General features: G+C 37.7%; 1 protein-coding gene across 1 annotated transcript in view; it reads left to right on the forward strand.

Moving 5' to 3' along the window:
• The first annotated feature begins 206 nt into the window (after positions 1-206).
• The window catches only part of TRIM69 (tripartite motif containing 69), a 31,845-nt gene continuing 15,960 nt past the window's right edge, over positions 207-16,091 (forward strand). Inside the window, exons 1-2 of the mRNA XM_059372123.1 lie at positions 207-245; positions 15,056-15,532. Coding sequence (XP_059228106.1) covers positions 207-245; positions 15,056-15,532 — 516 coding nt within the window. The remainder of the gene's footprint in view (positions 246-15,055; positions 15,533-16,091) is intronic.

Genomic DNA, 16,091 nt, shown 5'->3' on the forward strand with positions numbered 1-16,091 from the left:
GAAATAAAAGCTTTTTGAAAAGTAACAAATGACCTTTAAATATTTTACTAACCATGATTTCAAAAGTTCACAATCCAAAACTTCCCAGGGGAGTAAAAACTGGGAAAAATTAAGCATTTTTCTGCAAGTTTCCAATGACTTCATTGTGTTACTCCTTCCTTGCCTTTTCTCTGCTTTATGAGAATATACAAGGTGAGTGAAAGGAGATGGATGTGTTTTCTTATAAAGTGATTGCTGCCAGCCAGGTACTTTCTAAGGGTGATTCCTATCCTGGACTTTTAATTTCTCTCCTTCTACCTTCAGGTTAGAATTTCCCTAAGGAGTTGGAGCTGGCAGTGGATGTGATTTCCAGTAGAGAAATTTCAGAATCACCTTTGTTTTCCAGTTTTCATACTCTCTTATTTTTCCCTCTAGAGTTGCGGGAAATTGTTCCAGCAATTTTGCTGGAGTTTGATCCATTTATTATTTTAAAAATATTTTATTTTTATTTTATTATTAATTGTATATTATTAAATATTTATTTATAAATATATACATAAATATTATTCATTTATAATTTATATTTTATAATATAAATAATAAATATAAAATAAAAATGAAAATAAAATCCAATATAATAAATTTTAAAATAAATTATGATTATATATTTTACACATAAAATATAAGTATATTAATATTTATTATCATATATAAAAATAATATATAATAAATATACAATTATATATAATATAAAATAAAATAAAAATTAAATAATAAGTAATAAAATAAATTTATAATTTATTATAAATTATAAATAAAATAAATTAAATTTTATTTTATTTATTTTACTTTATTTTTTAAAGATTTTTTAAAAATTTTATTTATTTAGAGAGAAAGGGAGAAAGAGAGAGCAAGAGAAGGAGGAGGGATAGAGGGAAAGGAAGAAGAAGAAGCAGACTCCTTGCTGAGCAGGGATCCTGATGTGGGGTTCAATCCAAGGACCCTGGGATCATGACCTTAGCTGAAGGCAGACGTTTAATCGACTGAGCCACCTAGGTGTCCCACAGGTTTGATCCATTTAATAAATTCAATTGCACAAAACAATGATTGGCCCTCTGCTAACTCTATGATTAGGAAAATGGGCTTTGCGGTCAGATAATCGGTTCAAATCCAGGCTCTACCACTTAATTACTGTGTGACCCTGGAAAGTTATTTAACCTAGGCTTCAATTTCCTTCAAAACAGCAGAATAATACCTATCTCAAAATGCTGTTATGAGGATTAAATGAAATAATGTGCAAAAAGCATTTTTGGTGGGTATTATAGAGGGCACAGATTGCATGGAGCACTGGGTGTGGTGCAAAAAATAATGAATACTGTTATGCTGAAAATAAATAAAAAATAAATTTAAAAAAGCATTTTGCATAGTAAATGGTCAGTAAACATTAGTTAATATGATTAAACTAATACCTTGTTTTATAGAAGAGGCTATATTCTTTTTTTTTTTAAAGATTTTATTTATTTATTTGTCAGAGAGAGAGCGAGCGAGAGCGAGCACAGGCAGACAGAGTGGAAGGCAGAGTCAGAGGGAGAAGCAGGCTCCCCGCGGAGCAAGGAGCCCAATGTGGGACTCGATCCCAGGACGCTGGGATTATGACCTGAGCCGAAGGCAGCTGCTTAACCAACTGAGCCACCCAGGCATCCCAGAAGAGGCTATATTCTTGAAAGAAATTTGATAAAACCTCAATTGGCAAGATGAATTAACAATCAAATTACAAAAAATCATATAATGTCAACATTAACATTAAATATATGTCTTCACATATGTGTATGAATCAGTGGATTTCACAGTCACAAAGTTGTACAACCAACACTACTATCTAATTCTAGAGCATTTTTCATCACCACAAAAAGAAATTCCATACCTATTAGCAGTCACACCTCATTTCCCCCTTGACCCAGTCCTGGAAACCACTCATATACTTTAAGTGTATTTTAAAAACATATTGAATAAAATTCCTAGATGGTATCCATTTCCAAAAGCTACTGCATTCACTAGGACTAACAACGTGCTCTGGTAGGCAACCTTTCTCTTAAATCATTAATTGGCCAGGTTCTCTCACAACTTTTATCTTATTCAGAATGCATCTAATTTTAAAGTTTTCTAGACAGACAGATTGGCTTAAAATTCAATATTTTTTATATTTGCATATTCCCTGAAGGGCATATGTTTCTGAGTTTGATCTTCTAAGCACATATTGAGAGGGTGAATAATTAGATTTTTTTCTTTTTCCATATAATTGCCCACTCAGCCTAGTGCAAAAAAATGGAAGAATCTTAAAAAAATTTTGGGGGATTATCTTTTGGTTAATGGAACTTAAATGAGTCATTGGCATATGAAAGGATAGTAAGTTAAAAGTTTTCCCTGTACAACAGAACCATGGGAGATAAGACTAGAAATAGGAGTTTGTAACATGTATAGAATTCTGAAATCTAGGGACTTTTTAGTAATAAAAAAAACCCCACACAACTTATTTGGTAGGCAATGGAAAGCAAAAGCAGATTTTTGAGGCAGAAAAGGGTTAGCAATTATTATTTCTACTATTATTAACTAGACTTTGTATCTGACTAGGTGATGGGAAAGGAAGAAGAGAACACCCAAAGATAACTCATATTTCAAAACTGGGATATTGGTGGTACAATAAATAGAAATAGGGAAGTCAAGAGAAGGAACCGACTTAGGAAGAAATAAAAATTATGTTTCAGGCTTGTTGAGTTTCAAGGATCCAGTTGTAAGCTCAGAGATGTGGGCTTAGAGATACAGATTTGGGAGTCACCTCCCTAGTCACCTCTATAGAGGTTGTACACAACGTTGGGAATGAATGGCTTACTTGGGAAGAAGAGTAGAGAGCTAGAAGAAAACTGAAGCTAGACCATGGTGATTGCTTACACTTAAGAAAGTGAGAAGAGGAAGAGAAACTGACCAAGGCATAGCAGTGGTCAGAGATAGGAGAACTAGATGGTATCATATTACAGGAGTCAAATGAGAGAGACTCCTAAGTCAAGGAGGAGGAAGATTGAGAGTAAGTCATTATATGAATGTTTAGCAAACTCCATAACAAGATTTCAGAAAACAGTTTTTATACTGTGCAGAGGTAGAGGGTCGATTAACAAGAGCAGAGAGATTCAGACAAGTTATCTTAAACACTTTTTTTTTTTTAAAGATTTTATTTATTTATCGGGGTGGGGGGAGAGCAAGCGAGCACAGGCAGACAGAATGGCAGGCAGAGGCAGAGGGAGAAGCAGGCTCCTTGCGGAGCAAGGAGCCCGATGTGGGACTCGATCCCAGGACGCTGGGATCATGACCTGAGCCGAAGACAGCTGCTTAACCAACTGAGCCACCCAGGCGTCCCCAGACAAGTTATCTTAAGTAAGAGGTAACCACACTTACCATTAGGATAAATATCCGTTCCTCCAACTCATTTGTTGAGCCCCTTCTGTAGCAAAGAACTGTGGTAGGCATCAGAATCCAATAAGAGTCATAGGACAATGCTGTGATTAATGTGACATAGACACTCTCCACATTTGTTTCTCTCTAAAATTCTTGTCTTTACCAATGAACTGGCTCCATCTACACCTGCATTTCTTCTGACTTCTACTTAAAATTTAGCTCCTAGATTCTGTTTCCTTTAAAATTCTTCATGCCCAAATCAAAACTACAATGAGATACCACCTCACACCAGTCAGAATGGCTAAAATTAACAAGTCGGGAAATGACAGATGCTGGCAAGGATGTCGAGAAAGGGGAGCCCTCCTACACTGTTAATGGGAATGCAAGCTGGTGCAACCACTCTGGAAAACAGCATGGAGGTTCCTCAAAAAGTTGACAATGGAGCTACCCTATGACCCAGCAATTGCACTACTGGGTATTTACACTAAAGATACAAACGTAGTGATCCTACCCCTGTAAGGGGTACATGCACCTGAATGTTTATAGCAGTGTCCAAATAGCCAAACTATGGAAAGAACCTAGATGTCTATCAAGAGATGAATGAATAAAAAAGAGGTGGTATATATATACATGGAATACTATGCAGCCATCAAAAGAAATGAAATCTTGCCATTTGCGATGACGTGGACGGAACTAGAGGGTATTATGCTTAGCGAAATAAGTCAATCGGAGAAAGACAACTACCATATGATCTCCCTGATATGAGGAAGTGGAGATGCAACTTGGGAGGTTTGGGGGTAGGAAAAGAATAAATGAAACAAGATGGGATCAGGAGGGAGACAAACCATAAAAGACTCTTAATCTCACAAAACAAACTGAGGGTTGCTAGGGGTCGGTGGGGGGTCAGGAGAGAGTGGTGGGGTTATGGACATTGGGGAGGGTATATGCTATGGAGAGTGCTGTGAAGTGTGTAAACCTGGCAATTCACAGACCTGTACCCCTGGGGCTAAAAATACATTATATGTAAAAATACATTATAAAAAATAAAAAATTTTAATAAAAAAATAAAAAATAAATAAAACTCTTCATGCCATGACTTTTCATGTCCCAAATTGTACCTCATGGCTATCTATATGATTTGCTTCAAATGTCAATTTCCTGATTCTATTTACAAAGTTAAATTCGCAGGAGGTTCAATATTGCCCAGATCATCTTTTTGCTTAGGTCACACCTTGGGTTGTCAAATGGGTCAGAAGCCCACTTGAATTTTATTCACCTTTACTTGGGAGAGGGTGAAGGCTGCATTATAAAATGTAGTCTTCCCTTCTCTTTTTTTAAAGGTCTATTTATTTATTTTGAGAGAGAGTGTGTGTGTGAGAGAGAGTGAGTATGAGTGTGAGCAAAGGCAGGAGGGGCAGAAGGAGAGAGAATCCAAGGAAGACTCTGTGCTGGGCATAGAGCCCAATGCTGGCCTCCATGTCACTACACTGGGATCACAATCTGAGCCTTAAGCCAAGAGTCAGATGCTTAACCAACTGCACCACCCAAATGCCCCATGAATGTAGTCTTGACCTTTAGCATGGACTGCACGAATGACAGCAACTAGATGATTAACACATCCAGTAGGTACTGGGGATGAATCTTGGTTTAAAAAATCCGGGTGTGCAAAGAATAGTGCATAGCCTTTTCTGTAACACTGTTTAATATGGACTTTGAGTCCCCATTCCTATAAGTTGGAGAGAAATCCAACTTGTAATCTTTGAGGAGAGGCATCCACACTGATTATTACTGAAAATACATTACCAAATCTGGTCAAGATGGTATATGAAGGACATATTGAAATATCTCTATAACCCTCTCCCCCCAAAACATGTGGAAATGTTGGATAAAGTGTCATAAACAATTTAAGCTTTGGTTTTCAAGTGGTAGAATAAAAACAGTGGTTTCATTTCTTCTTCTCTCAGGAACTTGTCCTTCTTTAACTCAAAACTACAAGAAGAATGAAAACTAGACAAACTCGACTTGCAATATAACTAGAGACATCTGTAAGCCTGGATTACAAGCCTATGAAGGGCTACCATATCAATATAGTGAAAGTCACACAGGAATGTAATAATAGATGCTTAGGGATGCAGATTTTATACAAAGCAAGAGTGACATAGCTCTCCAAAGAAAGTGCCCCAAGACCGGCAAGCACTTGTACAGAACAATGAGAACAGGCAAGCAGGCTAAAGCCGGAGCTTTCATGTACCCATTTATCACCAAGATTTGAGACACAAGAGAAGTGAAAGTGAACAAAGGCAAACAAGCCATATTTGTGGAAAGCAGTCTGTTGGTGAGGAAGAGTGGAGGAGACTGATTACATTGTAAGCAACCCTGCAGTGCTGATCATGGGGGAAAGTAAGGGCTGTAAGAACTCATATACACATTGTTTCATAAAGAAAATAGACTCAGATATGGCCCTTTCTCCACCCTCTTGCAAATTTCTTATAAATAGCTGATGCAGGGAGAACTAACGATGTCTCTTCATTCAAAGATGTTTAGAGAAATAAGAAATAAACAGCATCTATAAAAAAGAATGGGAGAAAAGGTCCAGAGCAAAGCACAGTTTAAAAATGTAGTTAGAAAATAAGGAAAGGAAATTAAGAGGAAAGGAGGCTAAGGAGCTCTGATGTTTGTCTGATGGGAGTTACAGAAAAAGAGACTGGAGGGCATGGTGGAGAGGTAATATTCAAAGAGAAAATGGCTATAGTAGATCCAAGCAGGCAAGGTCTAGGTTTGAGGAGATCTGGTGTCAGGGATAGTGAACACAAGTGGTGTACAAGACTAGGGAACCAAGGTCTATGGACACAAGCCAAAGCACTTGGACAGAAGGAGATGAAAATCTAGGTATGGGAAGAGAGCAACAGAAAAAGTCATCAATGAGAATGGAATTTGATGATGAGTCAAATAATTCTTAGCCATGTTCCCCTGTCTAGGATAAATGTGAATATGAGCAGAACTAAGTCCATAGATAGAGGCAAATACAAACTTCTACCTGGGAATGGGCGGGTCAAGAATGAGAAATAAAGCAACTCTGGATCCTCAAATTTTCAAGGGGGAAGTGTAGCAGATGGAGAGAACTTTGGTCTTAGAATTCTTTGGATTCCCTTGATTCTATTATTAACTTGAGAATCAGAACAAGTTATAAGTTCTAGTTTCCCTTTCAAGAGCATGAGACATAACCAATCCTCAGGGATTCTGCCTCAGAATATAACTTCTGTCTATATTTAACTTTTTCATTCTTCAGAGGACATAGTATACAAGTTGAGAAATAATACATGTACATTTAATATTTCTTACCCCCATATTAATTTTCCTCACTTTTTGTCTGCCTAAGATATGATCTTTCAAGTCCCACCTTAGTGATCTTTAATGTTTCTTTGGACTCCTACACCCTATTCAAGTGTCAGGGACCTATCTCTTATGCTCTCCTAAAACATCCCTATCTCCATTATACAAATTATCCTCCTACTTGGAGGAGGTCTCATCTCAGTCCCCATTTTTATGCTCCTGGGTCACAACCTTTCAGCTTCAGCATTTATTTAGGAAAGGATATGAATACACAGAGTTGGCCATGGTATATGCTGGAATCAATGGGTGCTAGCATTTGAAAATTGGTGGGCAAGGTCATTTTAGGAATTTTGGTAGAAAACCTTATAGAAAGCAGAGCCCAGAATCCTGAGATCTAAGCAGTCAATAGTAATAACTAGGTCCTCCACACAGTTAAGTTAGACAAGCCCCACTGGGCCCCTGAGGCTCAGGAATTCAATTCTGGTAAGGGTATGGCCTGTGAGATAAAACTATTGTGCCTCCATGCTGATTCCAGAGCACAGACACGCCCAACCCGTAGCTGGCGAGATGAGATAAGATAAAGGTGAGTGGGATGGTACAGAAGGGTAGTACCAGCCCTAGACCTGGGCAATGGCAGGGGGGCTTTTTTCTGAGCCTGTGCTTTGAGGCTCCTAGTCTGAGCCTCCTGAACTATTTTCTTCTTTATATGACAAGGAATGAATGAGACTAAGGAGTTTATAATCTCTCCTACTTTGAATCACATGTCATGTATCCAGGACTAAAATTCTCTGCCCAAAAGATTCTGATCCCACTACTGCGGCCTCCATAGCTCCCAGCTGTGTGCCCAAGGGGTAGCTGTGTGCAGGTGTGTGTGTGTGTGTGTGTGTGTCTTGGTTGTATGGATTGGGTTTTCCACACACATGATTATGAGGTATATGGGGCAGGGTAAGGAGTTTGGGAAGTGAAAAGAAGAATGGGCTAGGGGCTTCTAGTTGTATTTTAACCTGACCTACAATGTTAGTGGATGTGAGCTGCTTATAGGCAGAATCCTCTATTTTACTCATTTCAACGCCCCAGCAATATAGGCTTTAGAACAGAGCTGGCATTATTGAATGCGTACTTCATCAGACTCTTAGGCATTGAGATCAAAGCCACTTCTGGTGGTACACATCAACAGTAGCCATAATACAGCATTATGCAAAGTAGGGTCCTGTTCAGTATAAAATTTTGGCTCTGGAGTCAGATATGACTTCATTTTTTTAAATTGTAAAATTTACATAAAATTAGCCATTTTAAAGTGTTCAATTCAGTGACTGCTATTTAGCACATTCACAGTATTGTGTACCCATCACCTCTACTTAGTTCCAAAATATCTTTGTGGCCCCAAAATAAATCCCATACCTGTTAACCAGTCACTTCCCATTTCTCCCTCCCTCCAGCTTTTGGCAACAACTAATTTGCTTTTTGTTTCTATGTATTCACCTTTTCTGGATACTCATACAAATGAAATAATATGCGACTTCTGTGCCTGGCTTCTTTCACTTAGCATAATGTTTTTGAGGTTCATCTATGTTGTAGCATGTATCAGTACTTTATTCCTTCCTATAATGGAATAATCTTTCATTTCATGGATATGCCAAATTTTATTTTATTTATCCATTCCATTGGCTGATGAACATTTAGGTTATTTCCAACTGAGACAAGTGTCAATAGTGCTGCTATTAATATCTGTGAACAAGTTTTTGTTTGAACACCTGTTTTAATATTTTTTGGTATCTGCCTAGTTGTGGAATGGTTGGCCATGTATTAATTCTATGTTTAGCATTTTCAGGAACTGCCAAACTGTTTTCCACAGTAGCTGTACCATCTTATATTCTCAGAAAAATGTATGAAGTTTCCGATTTCTCCAGGTCCCCACCAATGTTTGTTATTTTCTATTAAAAAAAATTATAGCAATTCTAGTTGGTATGAACCAACCATTGTGGTTTTTAATGTGCATTTCTTTAATGATGTTAGCATCTTTTATATACTTGTTGGCCATCTGTCAGTCTTCTTGGGAGAAATATCTAATCAAGTCCTTTGCTCATTTTTAAATTGAGTGTTTGTCTTTTTGCTGTTGAATTTTTAGAGTTCTTCTTATATCCTGGATATTTGACCTTTATCAGGTACAAGCTTTACAAATACTTTTCTCCAGTCTTTGAGTTGCTTTTCATTCTCCTGTAAAAAAAAAAATCCTAAAATTAGTTTATTTTCTTGTAATATCTTTATTTGGTTTTAGTATCAGGATAATTTTTCAAGTGAGCATTTACACTGTTCACATTGAGAGTGATTATTGAAAGATATTTTACTGTCATTATGTTACCTGTAAAGTCCTTGTGTCTATATATTGTCTCTGCAAATTTCTGTTCTTTATCACTCTTGGGTTCTTTCTCCTTTTATAGAATCCCCCTTAATATTTCTTGCAGAGTTGGTTTCGTGGTCACATATTCTTTCAGTTTCTGCCTGTCTTGGAAGCTCCTTGTCTCTCCATCCATTCTGAATGACATCCTTGCTAGATAAAGTATCTTTGACTGCATGTTCTTCTCATTTAAGTACCCTCAATGTCTTGCCAGCCCTTTCTGGCTTGCCAGGTCTCTGCAGACAGGTTATGCTGACGCTTCTCCCTCTTTGCATAAGAAATCTCTTTCCACTTGCTGCTTTCAAGATAATTTCCTTGGATCTAAGATTTGTGAATTGTACTTTATATGTCATGGTGTCAGTCTGATTTTGGGAGAGGTCATCTCTGCCTCTTGGACATGAATATTTGTTTCCTTCCCCAGATTAGGGAAGTCCTCAGCTATCCCCCTCAGGGATCCCAATAATTCTGATTTTGAAACATTTCACTGAGTCATTAATCCCTCTCAATTTGACTCTTTGGGCTTTAATCTGTTTTTCCCATGCCTCCTGGGTTTCCTTTTTTTCTATCATTTTATCTTCTAGCTCACTGATTTGTTCTTCTGCCTTGTTTAGCCTGATGGTCAGAGTATATAGTTTAGACTGCATTTTATTCATCACATTTTAAAATTCAGCCTGGTTACATCGCATTTCTTCCGTAAGAGATTCTATATGGTCATTAACATTTTTCTCAAACCTAGATATCGACTTCATAATTGTTACTCTCAAGTATATTTCTGGCATCTTGGTTATATCCATATCCATTAGGTCTGTGGCAAAGGCCATAGTTTCTGGTTCTTTTCTTTGTTGGGGGTTTTTCCTCTTAGTCATTCTGTTGAGGGGTGGTTGAGGGAATGCAGTTTGAATATTAACCATAACCCAAGCAAGATGCACCTGTTTTATAGGAACCTTAGGGTTGTCCTCCTCTTGTTCTTCCAGCCTGTCTTCTGGGGGAGGGGCCTGCCATGCTGTTACTGAGGCAACCTTATTTGGACAGAGTTGCTCTGCCTTCTGGGGGGCAGGGGATGTGCTCAGTGAATACCAACTTTGGGGGGCTTCTGTTCTCTGGCAGCTTTCCCTGACAGCTTTCTGAATCTCTTCCGAGAGTAAGAGCAGATGTGACTTCATCCAAACCTCTGTCTCAGAACAGAGAGATCACAGTCTACTCTTTACTGAGCTCTCCAGGCCACACTGTCTCTGTTTCTGTCTGTGTTGCTAAAAACCGTAGTCTCCTGGGTTGTGTGCCCCACAGTGGCACTCCCAAATGCCGCTCCCAGGGCCAGGCACGTCTCTGCCCTTTGTGCTTCTAAAACTGCAAGCCACCCCAGTTCTCGTGCAAACACCTGTAGTTCCAGGTTTCTGTCTGGGGTGCTGTCCTAAAGTTCTTTCCCCACTGCTACTTGTCTGAGAGTCTGTGCCCCGTCTCCTGCATGGGAGATTTTTGCGTTTTTCTCATCTTCCTGCTGCAAGTTTATGAAGGTTCCCTCCCCTATCTTCCAATATCTGCTCACAAAATCACAGCTCCCCGCTTCATACCTCGAGACTAACCGCCAGAGATAGTCTGTTTGTAGACTTCTTACATCTCAAGCTGATTTCATGGGTGTTCAGAATGGTTTGGCAGAAATCCATCTTCATTCAAGGGACTGGTTGAAATAGGGTCCTCTACTCCATATTTTCCCCTCCTTATTGGTAGGTTCTTGATTACTAATCTCTTATTATAGGTCTATTCATATTTACTATTTTTTCTCCAGTCAGTTTTTTTTAAAGATTTTATTTATTTATTTGACAGACAGAGATCACAAGTAGGCAGAGAGAGGGGGAAGCAGGCTCCCCGCTGAGCAGAGAGCCTGATGTAGGGCTTGATCCCAGGACCTTGAGATCATGACCTGAGCTGAAGGCAGAGACTGAACCTACTGAGCCACCCAGGTGCCCCTCTTGAGTCAGTTTTGGTAGTTAATATGTTTTTAGGAATTTTTCCATTTCATCTAGGTTATCCAATTTGTTGGCATACAATTCTTTACAGCATTCTCTTATAATACTTTTCCAGTATTATAGTATCTAAGTAGATACTATCTAGTATCTAAGGCCTTTAGTAATATCTCTACTTTCATTTCAGATTTTAATAATTTCAGTCTTCTCTCTTTCCTTTTAGAAAACATTAGCTTATTAAAAGGTTTGTCAATTTTGTGGATGTTTTCGGAGAATCAACTTTTGGTTTCATTAATTTTTCTCTTTTGTTTCTCTAGTCTCTATTTCATTTATCTCCACTGTAATCTTTTTGTCTTCTTTCTGCTAGCTTTGGATTTAGCTTGTTTTTTGTTTGTTTGTTTGTTTTATATAGAAAGTTAGGTCATTGATTTGTGGTCATTGTTTTTTAAAGGTAGGTGTTTATCACTATAAATTTAGCTGTGAGTACTGCTTTCATACTCCCTCTGGCACTAGCAACTTGTACCAAGAGTACAGTTGCCATCTTCATGGCTGTCAACAGTTTAGGGAGTGAAGAGTGGTATGTGAATGATTTAAAATGCAACAGTTACACTCTTACTACCATGTGGCAGCTTCTTCCTTAAGTTTTCCCTTGGTTATAAGTTTTTACTAGATCCCAAAGTTCTGCAAAAGTTCATTCTGACAGTTTTTCAGGTTTAATAGTTGTTTTTGCAGGGTTCTCCCTGAAGTTCCCAGCCAGGCAACCCTGCCATTAACCATTTTTCCTGGAAAACCTACCACTATAAAATACCCAGAAATGCCAGTTAAGATGTAACAGACATCCTTTGAAATCCATACTATGAAATGGAGTGTACAAAAAAGTAAAGAGAAATTCCAAATTAAAAAGAAAAGAATATAGAACTTAAAAGCATTGAGGTAGTTTAGAGTTACTGAGACTGAGGAAACCTCAGATTTAACAATCCTTAGGCCTGCACCAAGTAAGGAACTAGACCTGAGACTTTTGAATAAAGCTGGGACATTTGAAGAGCTACAACCTTGGTGAAGAAGTGGCAATGAGAGATAATAAAGAATCCTAACTATCTTAATCTGAGGTATTTTCATAAAGTTCAAAACAGAAGAAAAAACTAAACACTATATTAGCTAGGGATGCAATCATAGATGATGAAATAATAGAGAAAAGTATAGTAATGTTTAAGTCAAAAAAGCAGAATATTGGCTATCTATGAGAAAAAAGACATATGCAATTGGAAAAGAACACACAGGGGTCATCAAAGGTATTGGCAATTAGTGTTTTACTTTTTGACCTGGGTGGCAATTACAAAATGTTGCTTTGTTATTCTTATTTAAAATATATAAATACTGTATATACCTTTATGTATGTATATTTCAATAAAAAGATAATAAGAGAATATAGTTTTATACAAATACACTTATAAACTTAGGCAAAGTAAATTCTCAGAAAAAAATAAATTACCATAATTGGGTCAGAAAATTATGGAAAATCTAAATGATCCCTTAAGTATTGAAGAAGTAAAACAGTACTTCTAGATAATGCAAAAACAAACAAACAACAACAACAAAACAAAGTATCAGTCCCAAAGGTTATGCTGGTGAATTTGGCCAAATACTCAAGGAACAGATAATTCTATTATTTTTACACACACTCAGAGAAGAGAAAAAGAAGGCACACTCCCTAATTAATTTTTTTAAAAGATTTTATTTATTTATTTGACAGAGATCACAAGTAGGCAGAGAGGCAGGCAGAGAGACAGGGGGGAAGCAGGCTCCCCACCGAGCAGAGAGCCTGATTCGGGGCTCGATCCCAAGACCCTGGGATCATGACCTGAGCCAAAGGCAGAGGCTTTAACCCACTGAGCCACCCAGGCGTCCCTCCCTAATTAATTTTATGCAGTTAGTATAACTTAGATAAGATATGAAAACCAGACAAGGATGGTTTAAGGAAAGAAAATTAAAAGCAATCTCAGCCATGAACATAGAGGTTGAATCCTAAATAAAATACTACAAAACCAAATCTAAGAATACATGAAAAATATATCATGATCAAGATAGGTTAGATCCAGGGAAGAAAAGTTGGTTTAACATTAAATAACCTGGAAAAACCCTTGCATATATATACCAGGAAACATAAGAAAGAATGTTCATAGTAGTGTTGGTTGTATAGCAAAACACCAAAACAGTCCAATTGTCTATCAACAGTAAGATGAGTAAATACAATTTCCACCAATAGAATATCATATGGAAGTGAAAATGAATGACTTTCAGTTATGTGTATTAACACAGATAAATCTTAAAAGTTACACTGAACAAAGAAAATGAAACAAATCTATATATATACATATACACATACACACACACACACACACACACACACACACACATAGATATGAATTGGAATGTTCTCAGCAACAATATTTATAATGGCCTGAAACTGTTAACTACCCAAAAGTCTTTCAACAGTTGAATGGAGAAATAAATTATGCTATATTTACACAATAGATGAATGGACTATAATTACATAGAATTATATGCAAAAATCTCACAAATTCAAGGTTGATAAAAGAAGTCAGCAACAGGGCATCTGGGTGGCTCAGTCATTAATTGTCTGCCTTTGGCTCAGGTCATGATCCCAGGGTCCTGGGATTGAGCCCCACATCAGGCTCCCTGCTCAGTGGAGGGCCTGCTCCTTCTCCCACTTCCTCTGCTTGTTTCCTCTCTCACTGTCTCTGTGTGTCAAGTAAATAAATAAAATCTTAAAAAAAATTAGCAACAAAAGAATAAATAGTGCATGCATTTATATAAAATTCAAAAACAGGCAAACTAGTATATAGTGTTGGAAGTCAAGACAGGGGTCAACCTTGATGAGGGATAATGACTTGAAGTAGGTATATGGGAGACTTCTGGAATGCTATTAGTTTTGTTTTCTGATCAGGGTGATGATTACACAGATGTGTTCATTTTGTGAAGAGTCATTTAATTATATGCATGATTCTGCATTTTTCTATATGTATGTTATTTCTTTAATGTGTTCTTTTTTATTTTTATTTTATTATTTATTTATTTATTTATTTATTGGACAGAGAGAGATCACAAGCAAGCAGAGAGGCAGACAGAGAAAGAGGAGGAAGCAGGCTCCTTGCTGAGCAGAGAGCCCGATGCGGGGCTCGATTGCACGACTCTGAGATCATGACCTAAGCCGAAGGCAGCGGCTTAACCCACTGAGCCACCCAGGCACCACCACTTTTTTTATTTTTTTAAAGAGTTTATTTATATATTTGACAGAGAGATCACAAGTAGGCAGAGAGGCAGGCAGAGAGAGAGGGAAGCAGACTCCATGCTGAGCAGAGAGCCCAATGCGGGGCTCGATCCCAGGACCTGAGATCATGACCTGAGCTGAAGGCAGAGGCTTTAACCCACTGAGACACCAAGGTGTCCCTGGGGAATGTGTTCTTAAAAAGGAGGAGGAAAAGACTAGATGATATTATGGTTGGTGATATTATATCACTGAGGAATCTGATCTTCCAATTCTTTGTATGTGACTTCTAGAAACAAAACAAAACAAAACAAAAAGGTAATAACTAGTAAAACAAAAGTTGAAAGTAAAACTTTTAATTAATACATTGGGAAAGTGGGTGGAAAGAATATACAATAAAAAACATTCTTAGTTTGAATACTCTTTCTTTTGCCTTAGTTCTCTGTTAAAGTTTAAATAGTGTTGGGAGTAGAAATAACATTAGAAAATGATGAATTTATCAGATCACTTTCAAAGAGGAGACCGGTGCTTTTACTCTGGCTGTACCTATTCTCAGTTTCTTTAAGAATGGAGCCCACTCTCCTGGAGTGTTGAAATGGGCAGCAGGAAAGTGAAACTCATTTTAGTTGTTCTTTTCCAAAGGTACCTTCCAGACCCTGCTCCAACATTGAGCCAGGCAACTACGAGGAAGTATGTGATCTGATCACCCAGATACCCTCTAAAGTGCAGATACAAGATATTACTAAGGAGCTACACTGCCCACTGTGTAATGATTGGTTCCGTGATCCATTGATGCTAAGCTGTGGCCACAACTTCTGCCAGGCCTGTATCCAAAACTTTTGGAAGCAGCAAGCAAAGGAAACATTCTGTCCTGAGTGTAAGATGCTATGTCAATATAGCAACTGTACATTCAACCTTGTACTTGAGAAGCTGGTAGAGAAGATTAAGAAGCTACCCTTACTCAAGGGCCATCCACAGTGCCCAGAGCATGGAGAGAACCTGAAAATATTCAGTAAGCCAGATGGAAAACTGATCTGCTTTCAATGCAAAGATGCTCGGTTGTCTGTGGGGCAGTCTAAAGATTTCCTGCAGATCTCTGATGCTGTCCATTTCTTCATGGTGGGTGAGCCCTGGACCTTGAAAAATGCCTTAGGAAAGCTGGGAAAAATCTTTTGTAGGGTTTCTTCTCTATGCCAACCTTTATTCAGATGATTATTAGTAAGCTTAGAAAATACAACATATCTTGCAAAGTTCTTTCTCTAGAGTTGCTGATTATAGGAAAGGAGCAGTGGAGTAGCTCTGGCCTACTCACTCAATCAATCAAATATTGACCTCTTTGCTGCCATGAGAGAACTCTATTAGACCCCATGTAGAGTATGGATGTACAAGATATTGCTCTTATTATAAAAGTTTTGAAATTTAGTCAAGTTTAAAATGAATAAAACAACAGAAGCAAGATAGTCTATTGAGAGCTAAATTTTGTCACATTGTAATCATAAATATTTATAATTTCAAAGAAGATTAGAGAAAACTGAAATAGGGGATGTATGGTGAAGGAAAGCTTGAAGTGGGAAATAATTTACATTTGAATGGGCGAAAGGAAGAAATGAGTATTTTTTTTTAAAGATTTTATTTACTTATTTGACGGAGGGAGAGAGATCACAAGTAGGCAGAGAGG

Source organism: Mustela nigripes, chromosome 13, assembly GCF_022355385.1.
Source record: "Mustela nigripes isolate SB6536 chromosome 13, MUSNIG.SB6536, whole genome shotgun sequence".
In the NCBI taxonomy this organism is placed as follows: Eukaryota; Metazoa; Chordata; class Mammalia; order Carnivora; family Mustelidae; genus Mustela; species Mustela nigripes.